The 19,255-nt window shown below is 46.4% G+C and overlaps 1 protein-coding gene across 7 annotated transcripts in view; it reads right to left on the bottom strand.

Annotated features, from left to right (window-relative positions):
• RFX2 (regulatory factor X2) overlaps positions 1-19,255 on the bottom strand; it is a 54,903-nt gene that overhangs the window by 27,291 nt on the left and 8,357 nt on the right. For 5 of the 7 annotated variants that reach the window (XM_042837013.1, XM_042837014.1, XM_042837017.1 and 2 more), the window contains exons 1-2: positions 6,198-6,255; positions 1,496-1,608 (exon numbers count right to left, since the gene is read on the bottom strand). In XM_042837013.1, coding sequence (XP_042692947.1) covers positions 1,496-1,608; positions 6,198-6,201 — 117 coding nt within the window. In that variant the 5' untranslated portion in view covers positions 6,202-6,255. Of the gene's footprint in view, positions 1-1,495; positions 1,609-6,197; positions 6,256-19,255 lie in introns of those variants that run through there. The other 2 variants (XM_042837015.1, XM_042837016.1) reach the window with 1 other exon arrangement.

Raw genomic sequence — 19,255 nt, 5'->3', positions numbered from 1 at the left:
GCCCTTTTTCAAGTCAGACCTTGGCAATGCCAACTGCCTCCAACTCTCACTGAGAATTGTTCCTTTCTCCTACTTCTCATTCATTCTCTGTCTCTGCTTTTACCAAATGACACATCTCTCCTCCTTTGGCACAGCTGCCCAACTCAGCTACTTCTGTAATTCATCACCATCTGCCAGTTACCCCTATCAGCTTCCAACCAAAATAATTAATCATCCCCAACCTGTAAGATGAGGCCATCCTGTTCGTAGAGCCTTCTCTCACACTGAAAGTTAGACCAGTGATCAACAAAACCACAGGCTTCAGCCTCACACCACTCCTGCTGCCAGTAGTTCATTCCTAGCGTTTCCTTTGTCCTGCAGGTGGGAGGGGGAGGCTCTCTGGATGTTCTTGCTCCAAGCTTTCTTCCAAGTTCCTCTGGGTTTTCCTTAATCCATGGAGTTCCACTCAATATGCCGTGTCATTACAACAGCACTAGGAAAGGCTGGATGGGTAATTTCATGATCCAAAGCCAGCAGGTTTTCTAAACTTCGTTAACGTTGTCACAGTCAAATTCACACTACGGACTGATAATCCCTAAGATACTTGATGCTACTGTCCAGCATTCACACCATTATCATACAAATGAGAAACAACATCTGGATAAATGCTGGGAAGGCTGCAGGAAGACAGAGGGCTGGCCAAACGCCGAGTTGCACGATGTGGATGCCCACGTCCTAATGGACAAAGTGCTCCTAACAATTCACTATTTTTAATTGTCACTTCCCATCAGCATCCAATGGCAGCTACTTCTGCTCACTTGGGAGTTGGAGAGAAGGGTGTAGCTCAGCTACACCCACCCATTCTCTTATCCCTTCAGCTTCCTTAAGTGTGATGGAAAGTTCTTCTGACAGTTCCCCAAATGGCACAAAAAGGAACTACAGTGATACTTAACACTTCCCGTTTTGTACTAGGTAGGTTTCATTCATCAATTAATTCATCTCTCCTATCAGGAGACCTTCCAAGAGCATTGTATTCATGCAAATACATCACGAATATCTCCCCTCTCCCTAATTCAACATGTTAGGATCCACCCACAAAAGAAAGAGGCTTCCTTTTGACTCCTCCACCCACACCTGCTTAGCATTCCCCCTCTCTTTTTCTCTTGATCTTGGTAACTTTTCTGCTAGAGATGTCTTTAAGGATAGTTTCATTTTCTGCTGCTTTTACTGACACAACAAACAGCAAGATATTATACTGAGAAAACATCAAACTGTCACAAAGTGAGTTCCTTAGGTAGCTAAGATAAAAACCTAAATTCCGGGGTTTAAAAGCAGTGCTAACACAGCTAAGTATCTCTGATCTCCATCAACACAATCTCCAAGCAGTTTCTCACCACTGCCTCAACAAAGTGATCAACAAACTCTTTCCCCAAATAAGATCCTGGATTAAAATACATCTACTGGTAGAATTGGTCCCTTCTCCATGGAAACGGCGTTCCAGCTGTGCACACGTTACCTGCTGTGAGGCTGGCACTGGCTGCACCACTGGAGCTTGGGCTGATGCAGAAGGATGAAGTGTCACGGAAGCTGCCGAGTCTGATCCACCCTCTGAACTCTGCATGCTCACTGCTGGAGAGAGCAGAAGGGACATCAGCATAGGAAGCACTGTTACACTCACTCACCATAGGCAGAAGATTCAGGAACCGGCATCTAAATGGAGCAAAATCCCAGTGGAAGACCCAGGGGGAGTGATAGGAAGGAAGGTAGCTACCTTCCTACACAGAGGGCTCTTTTTAGTCTTGGATCTAATTTTAATGCGGTATTATATTAAGAAAAAAGAAAGTTGCACAATTGTTCCGCAGAAAGGGGAGGGAAGGAACAGAAAATGCACTTCTAAATATAACAAAAAAGTGGCATTGGAAAATTATTGTGTCATAGCGAGGGATAACTACAGATCTGTAAGAGTAAGAGCATATTTTTAAAGCCATTTATTCTTCCCTTCTGCTTGATCATGGTTACTGTAAAATCTGTATTGCAGTACCTGCCTGGGGCTGCATTCTGAAAGTGGGGTGTCCAACTGGGGCGTTCAGTCACAGCCAGTGATCAAACACGAATGCAGAGAACAAGCAGAGGCTGAGTGCCATTCCAAACCTCCAAGGAACACCTCTGCCCTCAGCCAAGTCCCACATCACTTCATCCTCTCCACGTCCCCCAAAGATGACCCAAGCCATCACCCTCCTGCCCTGTGTGCTGCCCACCGTAAGGGAACCGCTGTGAAAGTTCCCATTTAAAATGCTTTCGAGATGTTTCTGCCATCACTTCTGAACCAACAAATTCAGAAACATCCACATTTTGAGCAGTCGTTTCTCCTTCCTCAGTCTTGCTGCTGTGTGCTGCACAGCCTCCGAACAACGGGGTGGAATCCTTTCAGTTTTATTTTCCTGCTCCTCTCAGTATTTGAACTTCTCCTTCAGCTTTGTGCAATTGAATAAGCAAAAGGGACAATGAGAAGTTTAGGGGCACTCTGGACATTGCTGTTGGTGGCAAAAAGAAATTCAAGAATGGTTCTGACAGGGGCAGATGTTGGCATTTCAGGTCTGCAGAAAGGTCTCAAGTATGGCTGCAAGAATCACACTTGTGTGCACTTTTCTGATAGCTCAGAATTACCAGTGCCTCAGCCCTGCTGATACTTTGTCTTCTGGCTTCCCCCAGTGACCAAACGAGAGCAGAGAGAGGCAGAAGACGAACTGTCTACTGCCAAAAGAAATCATCACCATTAGTTTCAGATCTGTTATAAAACACAGGCTCTGTTACTGATGACAACAAAGCCAGACACAAAGAATCCAATGGCATCTGCAGCTGTGCTCCCAGACAAGGTGGACAGACACAGGAGTGCTGGACCCCAAAACACATGTGCAGAACTTACTATTATTTTGTTCATTAGTAAAACATCCTGCATAGAGAATAATTCATTTCCTACTGAAGCCATCCTGTACTTCCTGAGAATTGCAGAGACAGAACCGTGTATGCCATCTGCTAGCAGTAATTTGTGCTGCTGAGATGCTGACAGTATCAACAGAATTCCTGCACTCCAAGCAACCACTGCATGATGCCCCACATCTCCGTCCACATCCCAAAGACAGCTACCAAAGGAGCAATGGGAGCAGCTTTCTAACAGGAAGGGAAGGATGTCCCAGGCCTTTTCACCCTCCTTCCTGGAAGTTGGGCATGCACAGCACGGAACACACTCATGATGGGTGCTCGGTGTTGGGGCACAGCCCCCATTAGATGCCAGTTCTGCCACCTGTCTGAAGCCTGTGCCTGAGAAAGGACTCCTTGCAGGAAGCTTTGCAGACCTGCTCCTGGCAGTCTTGGTAGCTCAGAAGCTGCCCTGTCATTTCCCCACAGCTCCAGATTTGGTCCCTGTTGGCTACAGCTGTCCCAGCAAAAGTAACCAACAGAGCTGGAAAAGGTGTCTGGTGCCTCCCAACAGCTGATGGCAGCATAGCAGCCTGGCAGCCCCTTGGGCCAGTGAGTCTGTACAGATGGAGAAACAAATCAGCACTGAACAAAGCCACCAGTGGGTCACAGAGAAGAACAGCAACCACAGCCAACTCCCAGTGCTCCAGAGCTCCGTGCAGAGCTAAGAGCAAAACCACAGCTTAGTTATTTCTCCAGTTAGCAGACGGAATCTGACCCTGCAGAAGGAATAAAAGTGCAGTGAGAGAGGCCCCGTGCAACTGTGCATTTCAGGTTCAGACAAGTCTCAAAGCTGCTCAACCTGACGGTGACATCACGCATGGCATCACAGCAGCGGCCGCAGGAGGCGGTGCAGAAATCTGGATTCCACGCTGCATCATCGCTGAATGAATCAGGCTGCAGGGCTGCTGGGCTCTGGAAACCTTCTGTTTACACCCCAGCTATCTCGGTATCCAAGCAAACAGCAGTGACAGGAAAGGAAATACAGAAAAAGCTAATAACTTCTGGGTGCTATTTCTGGTCCTGCCACCAACTTGCTCTGTGACCTTGAGCAGGATGCTTCCCCTTTCCTATGCTTCAGTTTTCCCACTCCTAAAAAAGCGATCCTGCTCCCCTCTGTAAGGTGTTTTTCAAGCACTGGCCTCAGAGAGCTGTCAAAGACTGAATGTGTTTGAGAAAGACAAGTAGTCATGCTGCAAGCCTGGGGCTCGATAAAACTCCAATTGTTGCTGCTTCATTCATAAATCTCACGGCCTTCATGTAAATAGCCTTGCCTTTGTTAATCTGTCCTGCCCAAACCAGCTCCAAAACACTGGGAAAACAGAGATAAGGGAGCACTTTGCAATGTTTTCCACATTCTGGTTTGTAGTGAGGGGCATCCAGAAGCTTTGTCCTGCAGCTGGGGTGGAAGCCACCTCCCAGGAGCCACAGGATGGGAGCCCAGCACCCAGCACCGCGGGGTCCCAGCAGCCAGGGCTCAACAGAATGCAGAGGTGAAGAAGAGCTCCAAGTATTTTTCCACGGAACACTTTAATATAAACTATCAGCTCCTGGACGCTCAAACAAAAAAGCTTCACTGCTAAATGCTGAGACCTCAATTGTCTTAATAACCGCTGCTGATTAGAGCCAGAGCAGGGAGCCTGCCCCAGAGAAAGTATTCGGATTGTTTCCCTTTGCTGCTCTGTTCCTCATTCAGGGCTTCAGCCCTACAGCTGCCCAGATTTAATAGGACAGGCTGCAAGTGCTGCTCCTCCTGGCCACCCCTCCCTTACTTTCACTGCATGTAAGAGCAGCCTTAATGAAGGCAGGAAGTCCTGCAGTGGGACTGGCACACTGGTGAGATTCTCACGGGTGCAAGCAGTGTGTGAGGTGCACGGATGGCATCTAGGTCTTGCATTTACATAGCTACATTTTTAAGGTGCAAATGTAAAACACAGGAGCTACCTACCCTACACCAGCAAACAGTGAGTGCCTTTTTTTAATCCAGAATAATGGTTCAAGCATCCCAGTGTTGCTTTGAGAATACTAACATGGCTTGTTTCAGTGATTCACATGCTCAGTGGAAGGCAAAACGTATCGTGAACCATTTTACAGTGGGGAAAAATTGAATTTGCTTTTCAAAGCTTACTTGGTCATCCTTTGATCTTATTTAAACTCTTTACATTCTTTTATTACATCTTTATTATATTTTTTTCCTGGCAGAATTTTTGAAATGGAATACAACACCAGGGCAGAAAGGAGGGGAAGCAAAATGTCTCGGATGAGGTTGTTCTTGTTTGTTGTCTTTAATTAAAACAGTCACCAGTTCTGGGACAAATTCTCAGCCATTTATTGTTAAGTTTTACAGTGAACCTCAGCAGATGCCAATGCTTCTGTTGGGTGGTTCCACTGACTGCAATCGCCATTAGAGAATGGGCTTAGCACTGCCCCTCCATGGAGATTTCTGGACTTCAAATATGGGGCATAAAAATCCACCAGGAAAATAATTGCCTCAAAGCCCAGGAATCACTAGTAAACCTAAGACTGAAGGACATCCTTCATGTCTTACATTTCAAATGAAGGCAGAAAGAAAAAGGTTCATTTTCCCAGGCAAACCTGCTATCATCATGTCTTCCTTCCTTATTTCTGATGCCACGCTCATTAAACAGGAAGCAAATGCCAAGTGCATTAGCTCTCCAGCTAAAGAAGGGATCCTGAGTTCTCAGTCGCCACCTGCCCATGTTGTCAGACACATCCTATAGCAGGGACTGAAGATAAAAACCGAAATCAGAATGCAGGCAGCCATGGGAACAGAGATGAGCTTGGTTGCATCGAAACACACAACTAAAAGGAAGTGCAGGTAGATGCAACAGAACGGAGGGAAGCCTGAAGGGCCAGATGTGATTGCTATGGGAATTTATAGTAAACTTCACCCAAAATGAATGCACTGGGTAATCTTTGTGCTTCTTTAATATTACCATTAGTTAATGAGATCTGCAGTACCCAACAGCCAGGATGCTGAACTGAGCCCAGTTTCTGCTCCAAGATTTCTTTTGGTTTGCTGGACTTCAGGCTCACCAAAGGGTAAAACAACCAGGGAATCAGAAGCAGTCACTTTTCCACGTACAGCATGGTGATACAGCTCTGAGATTTTTGTGGAAATCCCATAATAGTTGGTGCTTCAGCAAAAATCCCAACATGGGAAACACGTAGCAACAGGAAAGTTGTAGTTTAATTAGAAGAAATGAACAATTTCTTACCCATAGCATTGACTTGCTGGATCAAAATTCAAGTCCAGGTTTCTGGTTTTTTTTCTGTTTGGTCGATTTTGTACATTTTCTGCATACTTTGGAGGGAAGGATTACAATTTATAAGAGTTATTTGCTTTCTGGAACTTTTTTCAGGTTTAGCTGGCATGGAGCTTGAATAAATAGGAAAAACAGAATGGCAACAACTGGATTCAGAAGAAATAAAAACATTATTTAACCACCAAGTTCTACACAAGCTCTAAAGGTATTTACTCCCCTGTTCACCTACCAACTTGTCTCTAGACAAAGGATGTAGGGTTTCTGCTTTTACAGATTCACTACTGAGGACCCTCAATAAACTCAGAAGCATTCAAAAATGATAAAAGGAACACAAAAAGAGCAGATCTTCACTTTCTGTTCTAGCAGATGAACACCAACTCTTGATTTTATCTACCATCTTCTATGTTACATTTATTTTATTTGAGGTTTTCTTCAGGATTTTCCATTTCTCTCAGCATTTTTTGCTTAGTCTCTGTTTAATAATTTGCTCTGAAAAGCCATTAGCTGTGTTTTAACTACAGCACAGAAAGGAACTGTCTTTATTTGGAAAACAACACATTTTTATACTACATGAATAAAAACGTGACCCCATGAATGATACCAGCACAGAGCAGAATCAAGGCAAATCCTTGTACCAAACCCAGCTCGCTTCCTGCCTCCACGCATCCTTTATTCCTGCAGTGCTTGTCTCCAAAGCATGATATCTCCAAGAAATAACAGGCGTTTCCCCAAAATCCCTATCAGGAAAATATTTTATTTTCCCATTGCCCATTAAACTCAGGGCTGGAGGAACTGCTGCCACGCGGCTCTGAGGACGTGGACAGGCATGTCTCAGTGCCTGCACCCAGCATTCTGCTTCAGGAAAGTGGAGTTCCAAGGCTGTGAAACCAACCGAAACAGATCACCATGGGGTGGTTGTGCCCACGGTTGGGATTAAAGCTATCACCTCCTTCACGCACTACAGCAAACACTCAGGGGTGAAGCTCCCAGCACAGCTGTTAGTATTGAATACCCCTCGTTTGGGCTGGAAGGGACCCCCCAGCACCCTCCCCCCCAATCCCACTCCCTGCCACGAGCCAGTTAATCCTCCCAGCTCAGGCTGCCCAGGGCCCAATCCATGGCCTCCAGGGATGGGGCACCCATGGCTCTCAGCAGCAGTGCCAGGTCCTCACCACCCTCCAATGGAAGAGTTTCCTCCTCACATCCAACCTAAATCTCCCCTTTTTTGGTTTAAAGCCATTCTTCCTCATCCTACCGCTATCAGACCCTGTAAAAAGTTGGTCTCCCTTCTTTTCATAAGTTCCCTCTAAGACCTTCTCCAGACATTATATCTAAAGGAAGGCCGTTCCTTATCCAAAATATTATATAACCAGAAAATGTATACCAGCTCCACTTTGGAGAGCCACACTATTTCCTTCCTCCCTTTTAGCTGCTCTGGGGGCTGTGGAAGATCCTTTCTGCTCAGCGTTCAGAGGAGCAGTTAGGGCTGCACAGAGAAGGGCAGTGAGATTGCCACGAGCAACGATGTTCTCCTTCTTCCATTTGTGTTCCACAGGATGGGAGAGCCCTGCCAAACTCAGCAGCAAAACGGGGCAAAGCTTGGGGCATCCCTGGCTCTGAGCACAACTGTGCCCTTGTCACCTCGAGTAACACAGTGAGTATTCCAGATAAACAGGAGCTGGCACTTGAGCAGCCTCATCTGAACTGCGTGTCATAACCTTTAGCCTTTTAATAAGCAGTGCTAAGTGGAGGGGATGGAAAAGGGAAGGCAAATATGACAAGGAACTTGATAATAAGCTGATTCTGGAAAGGCTGCTTATTAAATTGCTTCAAAATGATATGAACAGAGAAGGCACCAGAGCCTTCCACTGATTAGGTTAAATTAATTTAAAACAGAAGCAACCGCTGCTTGTCTAAGAGCTCTAGTTACCTGGAAACCCAGATAAATCCAAAACACGAGTTTTGAGGGCAGCAGCAGTATGGCTGTTTTTTCAGAAACACGGTCCTCATGGAAAAATACAAATTTGGAAACAGCTTTTATTAGCAGTAGTTAATAATATACTGTTATATAAATATAAACACAGTCTTTAATTGGATTTCATGGAATCAGTCATGTCATATATATATACAGACATATATACATAACTGTTGCATAACAGCAGCTCAGTAACCTTTGCTGTTTCTTTAAAAGTGACTTTCAGTGGCAGGAGAGAGCTGGGAACATCTCAGTGCTGGCTGCTCGAGTGGAGTTTCCTTAAGAGCCAGCTGAGATGGAGCAGCAGAGCTGTGATGGGTTAATGCTGCTGGGAACAGCCTGATGACAAATCTCGTGTGCTCAGAGCTCAGACCTGAGCACCTGCAAAAGAACTCAGTGGTTCCCCCCCCATCCATAAGACTGTCCCTTTTTCGTTTTAGCCCAATGACTTTAACACTCTCTGGGTGTCAAAAGTGGGATTGGAATCCCCCAGGCCTGAATGCATCCCTTCTGACGTGTAGGAACAGGGAGGCCAGCACCATCCCATTCACTGCTGTGCTGCATTCCACCCCCCAGAACCTTACCTGTGACAGCCCCAGATGCTTGTTCTTAAGGAAAATCCCACAGCTCCAGGTTATCAGACTGGCAAAGCCCTGACAAGAAGCGCATGAAAGTCCTTGCATCTTTTCTATGAGCGAGCTAAATCTTGACTTCAGAAAAGTTTTGCTATAGCCATGGAAAACAGTGCTGCCCAAGAGAATTCTGGAGATTGCTGGGCAGTCAGGAGACTTTCACATCTGGAAGGAGGAAAAAAAGGTCACACACTGAACTCTGTTCCACACCGTGGCCTTTTGGGTACCACCTGCAACACGTGCAGTGAACACGTGGTAAACCAAGCACAAGTTCTGTGCTCCAATTCATCATCTTCCCATATTTTTAATATGTGCACTGCAGGGTTTCCCAGGGCTGTAGTTCAATAGGGGAAGTGCAGCCTATCAGGCAATACTCTGGCACAACATTGTGAAGGCTGCTCTCTAGGACAAACCTTCAAAGTGCTGTTTTGGACCATAACCCCATCCCAGCTGCTCCCAGGCTGCCCTCAGTACCTGGATGCATTCGTGCTGTCCATTAGTCCCTTTGAGGACTGGATATTGTGATGTGCATCACTGGATGTGCTTCTGTAGGATCCACTTTTATAGCTGTGGCAGAAAACTATGGAAGACGTCCCTTATTTTAAATGAACTCCAAGTGAATCTGGACCTACATGTCCTTCGTTTACTTGCTTAGCCTACAGAATCCTTCAGAAGGTCTCAAGGCTGGCCACCCTTCTGACACATCAAGGCTGAAGTAGGAGATGTGCTGCAGTACTTTGTTTAGAAATGGAGCAGCAGCAGCTGTTCCCATCATGCCCATCTGGTAAGCAGGAGTGACCGCTGCCAACGCAGCCCAATATTGCTATTTATTTACATAGCACCACTCTCGAGCGTTACGATGCTTAACAAAGTTAAGCAGAACAAGCCACAAACATAAACTGTGGCCATTCAGAAAAGAGACTACTTCAAATCAGATTTTAAAGCAGCTGAATTTAGGGGAGAGCTTTCACCATGTGGTGCACAAAAACATGGCACAAGGAAGTAGTTTAAGAAGCCAGAAAGAAGTTGGGCAAGGAGAGGAAACAAAAGCAGTCAAGACTTCATCCTGACCCAGCTCTGACTGCAGCATCTCTCCTGTGCTGTGCTGGGGGCTGGTGTTACTGGGGCAGAGAACTGCAGTGGGCTGAGCTCTGCTCCTGCCCTGCAGAAAAGAGGTCTCACCCTCTGGGCAGTGCCCTGTGCCAGGGTGAAACCTCACATGGAGCAAGGAGGACACAAGGCTGCCTCTGGGGCAAGCTTTTCTTGGGAGATGGGGTTTGCTTGTCGGTAATTCTCCTCATGCACATACAGTAAAATAGCTGCATGTTCAAAACCCACACTGGCCGTGTGCATTTGGGAGGCAAAGGCTCTTATGGCAGAGGGGTCCTGAACCCCCAGCTTCTGCCAGCTCATTCACTGCAGCATTCTGTGCATGTTATTGCAGCTCAGGGACAAACAGCTGCGTTCCACAGCAGTGTGCTGCTAGCAGTGAGAGGGAGAAGGAGCTGGGCTTTGTCCTATAGACATTTACTGTCCATACAGCTATTGACAAGTGTTCTGCAGACTAAACATGACCCCCAGATTGAAGCCACAAGCTGTCTAAAACCATAATTCTTGGAAAAGCTAAGAAAAGGGGAGGCTGCTTCAGATTCCCTAAAGAAAACATTTAGGAATACGTACTGGAATACTGTGCACTAGGAGAATGGCACGGCTGTATTTTTGGTGAGTACAAGAATAGGACAGAATGCGTTCAAGTTGAAAGGGAGAAGATAAAGTCTTCAATGCATGCTGGCCTAGCAGTTTGTACTTTGCAGCAATCATGTCCACAAAGAAAAAACCACTGTCTGTTACCAAATGAGGAATAACTGAGTTATAACTTGATCCAACTGAGGAATCCCAGCAGGCAGTGCTTTTGGCCGGGAGATTTGAGTGGGTGGCTTCCCAACAGCCTCCCCAGCCCCCAGCTGCCTCTGCCTGCCCCGAGAGGGGCTCAGATAGCACCGGTCCTGCTCTGTTCTGCCCATCTGCAGCATAAAGCTTCGGTTTTAAAAGCACACCCCGAGCGCTGCGCTGTAGATCAAGCTGAGAGATTTGAGCCCTTGTGAAACCCTACGAGGGGGGAAGCAAGACGGTTAGATTTCACTCAAGTCCTGAGAACACTTCTGGGTGCTACGGGGGGAGCTGCAGCCCCACTTCAGCTCCACAAAACAGGAGAAAACGCAGGGGCTGCACGGCTGCAGCAAAAGTACGGGATGCACGGCTTGCATGGGAGGAGCAGCCGGCAGATGTTGGGTGACGAAGCGGGCAGGGCGATGTTTGGGGAGCAACACGGGTTGCTAGAGGAGACGGAGCCCGCAGCGGCTGCTGGGCCGCGTTGCTGTGCGACGCAGGGAACACTTCCCAAACCAAACAGTGCCAGCCCCACCGGCCCCAGCGCGCGCCGCCAGCGCACTAAATATGTCAGCGGGTATTTTCAGCAGCCCGGGGAGGATCGACAAATAATGTCTTTGCTATAGTAACTGAGCGGGGGGGCTGCAGGGTGTGGGGTGTTGTGGGTTTTTCTTTCATTTCTTTTCTTTTCTTCTTTTCTTTTTTTTTAAATTGTTATTACAGAATAAATGGATTGAGAGCCCTGCGGTGGAAACGCACGGAAAAGGAGCTTTTTTGAAAACCTTTCTTTGATTTGTTTTCTCAAATATTATTAAGTTCTTTTAAAGAGAGTGATCACCGCTCGGTCACCACGCCGTGACTCCTGCTCCCTGCCCGGTGAAGCCCAGCACAGCACTGCACAGACACCACCCCCAACCACAGCTCCTTCTCCAACTTCTTTTCACTTATTTGTAGATACCTGAACATTTCCCAGCAGAGTTTTCAGTCCCTTTAGATCAGGTTTGCTTTTCCTTGTGGTACCTGGGGATCCCAGGCTGCAGGTGGGACACCGGTGTTCAGGAAGCAGTGTGCTTTTTGGGTGTCCTCTGCTTGATGGAGAGGAAAAACTCACCAGCAAGATGTTTTCTTCTAAATTCATGAACAGGGGAAGTTGATTAAATAAATTAACTAAATAATAAGTAAATTAACTATTTCCCTTCTTTTTGAGGCAATGAACCATAAGCAAAGATTTATAAAATCTCACAGGATTTTGAGGGAGAGCTGTCTCTCTATGGAAGCGAAGAATAGAGGCTGGCTTCTATTGGGCTGGTGGAAACGGGCCATTGTCCTGGGCACAGCGGTACAATCCAAAACATAAAAGTTCTGCTGTGCTTGCTAATCATCACTAAGGCCATACGCTGCTGTCACAAGCTTGCTAATTCAATAGGAGCAGAATTTGGGCAGAATGTATCCCTTTAACCTTCAAATCTCAGCTTAGGCACTGACATCCCACCAGCTCACCTTCACAGCACCTACCAACAAGGCTCATCACTGCAGCTGGTGGCTTCCAAGCGCAGGGTGCTCTCAGCATTCCTTCTGGAGCACGTTCATTTGTCTGCTCCTGGCACGGCCTTCCAGGGCACCGCAACAGCACTGCACTATGGCACTCACCTCGCCAAGGCAGATGCCATGAAAATCTGAAATCACTCAAGATTTCACACACTAGATCTCAAAAAGTCACAGTACAGGGGACGTTGTACATGAGGTGTTTCAACAGCTCTGTTCTTTATTTAAAGATTTGCTTTTCAAACTACTGCTGACTTCAGTCTCCCAAGCACCCGGCCTTCTAGCACTTGATTGCTTGCACCTCCATCTCACAGGCCTCCTGTCCTCCAAACGGGAACCCTGGGAACATTTTGGAATATTTCTGGTGGTGAGAAGAAAGACTTGTGTGAGAGCCAGGAGCCGAGCATAGCCTGGCACCTTCAAAATGACAACTGAAAACTAAGAAATGCCAGAACATGAGGAATAAAAAGCACACAGTTTGCAGCTATCTGAGGTGAAGTGGGAGCATTTGTGCTCATTGCACAAAAAAGTAACCTCAAACTCCTTGCTGCTATCCTAACTTATGGTAGACCTCAGCACTGTGTGAAATACAGTTTAAAATGAAATATGGTCAAAAGATGCTTTACCACTGCAACATTTGGCCAAGGAAAGGGCTTCCACAGATGCTCCTGGCTCAGTGGAACAGCTCTGCCCCCAGCCTCCTGATAGTTCTGGTCTCACTCAATGCCAAGAATCCTTCTACCAAAGCTGCCCGAGCAATGCCTTCGCTGGCATCAGCCCAAGACCTATCAGCTCAGATGCAAGACCTGCAGCCATGAAAGAGCCACTGTTCTTACTCCTTATTAAGATGGGCAAATTAAGCCCAAGACTTTTCTCTTTCCATTTCTTTCTGCTAAGTGCCCTCATTCCTGCCTTTAATATGCTAAAAAGTTACCGCTGGGATGAGGAAAATGCATTAACACTGAGAGCTGACACCTCTTATCACAAGCAAGGATGCTGGTGGGGGTTCGCAGCTCAGTTGCTGGAGTCCTGTTACTCCCACAGAGCTGTACCATACAGGAAGAAGCTTCCAGCTTTCTGACTTCTGAAAAAGCACAAAGAACCCCATTTCAGTAAGCCACTGTTTGAACACTCAGCCTTCCTCATTTGTATCTCCTAGTGCTTTTTAACGCACCCTTATTTTAGGGCATTTCTGACCTCGAGTGTATTCACAATCAAATACCATCTGAACCCTCTCCTTCCTTTTTTTCTTTACCCTCCCTAAGAATCCTTCTACTTTTTGCTTTCCAGAAAATGAAACCCACATCCTCTTCTTGCAAGAACGAGAGCAATGCTAGGAGAGTTAAGCGTGATGGCAGGAGCTATTTCCAGTCTATATAGCATTTACTGCCTGTGCTGAGCAGTATATTGAAGAGACCATGAAATGTTAATGTTCTACAGACTGCTGGAGATACAGTCTCAAATAGAAGGAAAACAGCTTTGAGAGATTTTTGCCCATTTCATCTCCAGAAACCGCACAAAACTTTAACACCTCCCTTTGGCTAAAGCTTTCTGAGTTACACTTGAAAAACTGAAAAGGAAAACCAGATGAGGGTGGGAGGGGGGGGGAGCAGATAGTGATGATCCAGAGCTAAAATATCCATTAGTGGCAAATTCCATCATCTCCTCCCCCTCTCCCAAAGCTGTGAGGGTCAGATTCCACCCGCAAACAGAGCCACGGGGCTGCAGGCTCACCCAGTGAGGCCTTTTCATTGTGCTGCTTGGCTCCAGGCTGCTAGGCAACCCGAGCAGCCGTGCTGCTCATATGCATTAAGTATTAACTATTATTTCATTCCTTCCCCCTTTTGATAAAAAGGCAGCAAACCTCAGTTCCCAAGCTGTTCTCTCCGCAAAGCAAATGCTGACTGGACACAGCTGGAAGTGGGGTCAAAGCCACATAGGAGCTGAACACCCCCAGGTTTCTCAGCCCTGCAGGATGCTCCCAAACACAGCTGCTATGGATGCATAGGATTTCCAGCACCTGGCATTAACCATCTACCCCAAGTGCCCTCCTTGGGAGCTCAGTGCTCAGTTTGCTGTGCACGAATATGCAGGCAGTCTGGGGAGGAAATGCTGCTCTGTGCTGCCCGCACCAGGAGTCCAAAGTTCAGGTTAGTGCCCACAAGGAAGCGATGCAACACTGCCAGTCAAGTCAAAAGAAAGCAGCAGTTGCCAAGTGTGTAGAAGCTGCAGAGATACTTCAGGTCTGCAAAAAAATTTGGCAACATATTCCTACAAGTCAACCATATAACTTCATAGTAAACAGTAAGCACTGATGTAACAAAACAGGGTAACTGCTCCTGGAGGACACCGGTACCATGGGAGTCACTTTCCATGCTACACGGCAATTTAGATGTAAGTGGCTCATATTTGAAAAGCAGTAAACTGTGACTGAACAGATTTATTGTAGGAATATGCTGTGTTAATAAGTGAGCTAGTAAAAACCAAGCAATGGGAGATAAAAACTCCTGTTCTTCTTTGTACAAGTTTCTTTCATCCCTGCCTAGGACATCTCCAAGTCCATGCACAAAAACCAGCTTCTGCCTCCATCCACAATCACCATAGCAGCTCCTCCCTGCCTCCTCCTGTGCACACACAGGAGAAATGCAGCAGTACAAAACAGTGGAACTGGTCCTGAACCAAAAGAAGTGTTACTTTCACTGTCTTCTCCCTAGCTATGACAAATACTTAAAGTACTGCAAGTGTATGGCCAGCCTGAGCAGTGCAGTAAGGCCCTCTCACAGCAATGTTTGAAGCCTTGGTGCACACAGGACAGCCCAAGGTCCTGCACCTCCCTTTGAGGCCTTGTTCCTTACGACACATCAGTGCTGATACACCAACTGCTCAAGAGCTTAGTTTAAAACTTAGGTGAAACTCCTGCATGGTAATAACCAGGATCCCTTATAGCAAAGGAAGGTGTGGAGAGGTGCTGGAACAGCTGCCCAGAGAGGCTGTGGATGCCCCATCCTAGAGGTGTTCAAGGCCAGGTTGGATGGGGCCCTGGGCAACCTGGTCTAGTATTAAATGTGGAGGTTGGTGGCCCTGCATGTGGCAGGGGGTTGGAGATTCATGATCCTTGGGGTCCTTTCAACCCTGGCCATTCTGTGATTCTGTGACAGCAACATCTCAAGAAGAATGGATGTCCAGTAGTTCTCACCTGCAAGACAAGGGCAAGGCAAGCCAGAGCTGACTGCACACAGCTGCTGAGCTGGATGCACAGCACTCTGAGCCCAGTGACATTTCTGAGTAATTACTAAACCTTAAGATCCATTATAATGTTAATTTGCTGGCTGGCTGTTGTGTAGCAGCGTAATTAGATGTTGTGTAGCTGAGATACAAACAGGAAGGAATGCAAGGAATGCCACTGCTTAGGGACTGGGCACTGCTGGAGCGGAGCCTCACGGGACGGTGCAGAGCCGGCACAGAGCTGACACAGAGCTGACACATCCATGCACCACCAGGCTGCGAAAGGAAGCCATGCGTGGAGCAGAGCTGCTCTGTGATCCTCCTGTGGGGCACGAAGGCCTCACTGCAGCACAAGTAGAGCTGGTGAGCAGTGCACGAGGCTGAGCCGTGGGGTGTCGTCAGGTGAGCACCCCTACAGTCTCGCCCCAAGGCAGGATTGATACAGGGTAACTCCCGGTGTCCCTCGTTCCAAACAAAGAAAGTAGCAGCTGCCACAACTGAGAGCACCCTATTGATTTGTGTCACTATTTTGACTGAAGCTTTCAAGTTAAATCTTTCCTTTAACAGAGGCCAGACAGAAAATGTTTGTTTTCCAAATTATGAGACATTTCCTGAGCTGGGGATGCACTCGCAAGCAACAACAGTGGCCTACAGCTGAGGATGATAAAACCTTTCAAATATTAAAACAAATTTCTATATACATGGCTTTGCCCTATTTCAGAATTAAGAGAATAATTGCTTTTTTTTTTTTCCCTTATTTAAAGAAAGTAACCTGATGTCATAGCACATTTGAAGCCAGAATCAGCCATCATTTCATTTCTGAAACACACCTACTGAAAGGACTGCCAGATGTGATACAAATTTTCTTCCACAAAATGAACTGGTTAAATGAAAACTAAATTGCAGATCCTACAGCTTTTTAATAGTAAACTTCATGCAACGGCTTCGTAATTTGCAGATGGAAATATGGAAGTTTATTCATTTGCAGTCTAATGCAAGGACAATTACTCTGCAAAATAGTATTCCTTAAACTGTCAATAGTATCTAAATTATACAGAGGTGAAGAAACAAATCCATCTGCTCTGAAAAGGAGAGCTGTCAGCAGCCGAGAAGAGAGTAACAACCCTCCCAAGGCCAAATAATCAGCACAGCAAACACCAGCAAAAAAGGTGCAGTGACATTAGCAAAGAAAAATGTTTTCTAGGAGTACTTCCTCAGTTAAAAACACCAACAGCATCTCACAGTGCAGCATATTGTACACAGTGCAGCATTTGAAGAAGGAGCTCGAGAGGCAGAGTGAGAAGCAAAACCCCAAACATCACCGCCTTCTCCTGGGAGACTGCAGGTGGTGCTGGATTGAGCTGACAAACGGAAGTTACTGACCATAAGCACCGCAGCTGGGACACCTTCTTATTCTCGTCCATGTTTCAAATGGCAACATCTTGCTGAGGCTCTGTTCCACAGGGAGAGATGCTCAGCTGGGCCTGAGGGTCTGTGCTGTGCCACCGTCACCAAACCCAGGCAGCAGCCCTTGCCTGTGCCCACCTGAGCCCTTGCCCGCACGCCCTCTGTCCCCTGTCAGCAAACAATACAGATCCCAGTTCTTCAAACTGAATGCGATTGCCACGGGGAGAGAAAGTGGGGCTCTTCGGCTGGTCCTGAAGGAATGCGGAGCTGCCTGGGCTGGCCAGATGTTTCCTAAGTCACACAGAGCCCAGTTAACAGTTCAAGGATCAACAACACTTGTTATTGTTCCAAGCAAGGCCAACCTCCCTCACAGACACCACAACTGACTTAAGAGACTTCTGTATCAGAGCTGGATAAAGCAGGAGCAGCTGCTTTGTGCCTGGAGCAATCAAGAGGGTGCAGGGATGTTGCCTGGAAGACAAAGTGTGCAGAAGCCCAAGTTCAGTTCTGCAGATTGAAGTGCTCCAGAGCTGCCCAGTAACACATCCAGCCTTTTTTTTTTGCAAAAAGCACGTGGCTAAAAAATAGTGAATTCCATCGAGTCTTCAGCAACTTTTCCTGTATTCTGCTGAAAAGAACAATGAAGGTTTGTCATTAAGTGAAGAAGAGGGAGCTCGGGCTGAAGCATTAAGAGCCAAGATCCTGCTCCTCTGTGGGGGCTATTAAGCTTTCAGTGGAGTTTTTCAATAGGAAAGATTGCACAGGTGGCTTGATTAAATCACCTCAACCTCATTCTCCTGTCTGAGCTGTGCAGCTTAAAAGGCATCAGAGGAGGCAGTCAGCACTCACAGCTTTCAGTAGTATTGAGCAGTGTCTTTTTTTTTCCTCTCCAAATTAGGGATTGTTTGGCTATTGACCCATTTCAGCTCTCCATCGATTTTCCCTTCATTAACTGAATTCCATAAACCACTCTTTAAAAAGAAAATCAAAAAATACGTGCTAACACTGATCTCACCATAGTCTTCCTATTTGCAGCATTCATCAAAAACAAAGAAGAGAAAAAAAAGAGGTGGGAGGGGAGAGGACAGGTTGGGAAGCATTAATTACAGATGGGCTTTGGCACTGTCAAATGAAACACCAGTTCATTCTGTTACTCAGAGTATCAGGCTGGGGTTTCTACAGCATCCATACTTGACCCTTTTGTACTCCCTGACTCATAGGTCTCTCACGGGCCATGATCTGAAGGTATTTACAAGACAAACGTGCTTCAAACAAGTTGAAGGGCTTTAAAAAAGCTTGCAATATCTCCAGAGCCTCAGTGCAGCAGGTAGCCAGCAAGGGCCCTTGCACCACCAAGCCAGTCGTAAAAGCAGAATGATTTGTTGCCTTAAAAAGCAGTTAACCTTTTCTGGCTCAGTTGTGTACTGGGATTCGGGTGGGGAATAGAGGGAAGAATTCCCTCACTGAAGCCAGATGGAATTCCAAATCTAGGCAGCTTAGTCAATGAGCTAAGGGGAAGATGTCAAAACATGCTTTCCATTAACGTAATAGCAGAAAACACAACGGGCTTGAAATACTATACACAAACAGTGACTGTTCTGTTACAGAACCCATGCCAATACGAGGGATTTTATAACCATAGTTAGTTTAAACTAACAGCAACAGAGTTGTAAGTCAGCAATATGGTATTTTATTCTTAAATATTTGCTTGGGATGCTACTTGACATCAGACTTCAGTCAAAATAAACACCAGCAAGTGATTTGTTGTGTGATCCCATCTGCCAATTTCAAAGGCAAAAAGTAGATTTTGTTCAGCCTGAATTTCCAGGTTCAATCTTCCAAAAGAGAATGCTCAGTTTTTCTCATTTCACATGATGTTCAGAGAGACAATTCAAAAAACAGGCTCAAAGAACACTGCAAGCAGTTTGTATTATTTTCACCAAAAACCACTGCTTTCTTAAAGCTACAGCAGCGATGCTTGTATCCCCTTGCAGAGAACAAAAAAACAAATCATGTTTGCAGCCTTGATCTCCTGCAAGCGTGCACACGTGCGTCCCAGCAAGAGTTTTGTTTGTGCTTCTGCAGTGATAAAACACTCACTGTTGATATAAACCCATGAAATGGCATCAGTACAGAGATTGCTTTACCTTCCAAAGCAGGTTTTCAGCACACTTTGTCCCAAAGGAATTGCAGAGCCAACTCCCTGTGCCCAGCTGAGTGAGACTGCTGGGGGCTGGAGGGCAGGGCAGAGTGCAGAATGAAATCCTGCCCCGCTAAGCCGTTATGGGACCCCCTTATTGCATACCTCCTGTAAGTGATCCTGCATTTTCCATTCA

This window comes from Centrocercus urophasianus, unplaced genomic scaffold (assembly GCF_019232065.1).
Source record: "Centrocercus urophasianus isolate 14NV4802_14NV808 unplaced genomic scaffold, USGS_Curo_1.0 seq_66, whole genome shotgun sequence".
Lineage (NCBI taxonomy): Eukaryota > Metazoa > Chordata > Aves > Galliformes > Phasianidae > Centrocercus > Centrocercus urophasianus.
Note: the sequence above shows the minus strand (reverse complement) of the source record. Positions and strands in the feature narration are given on the sequence as shown.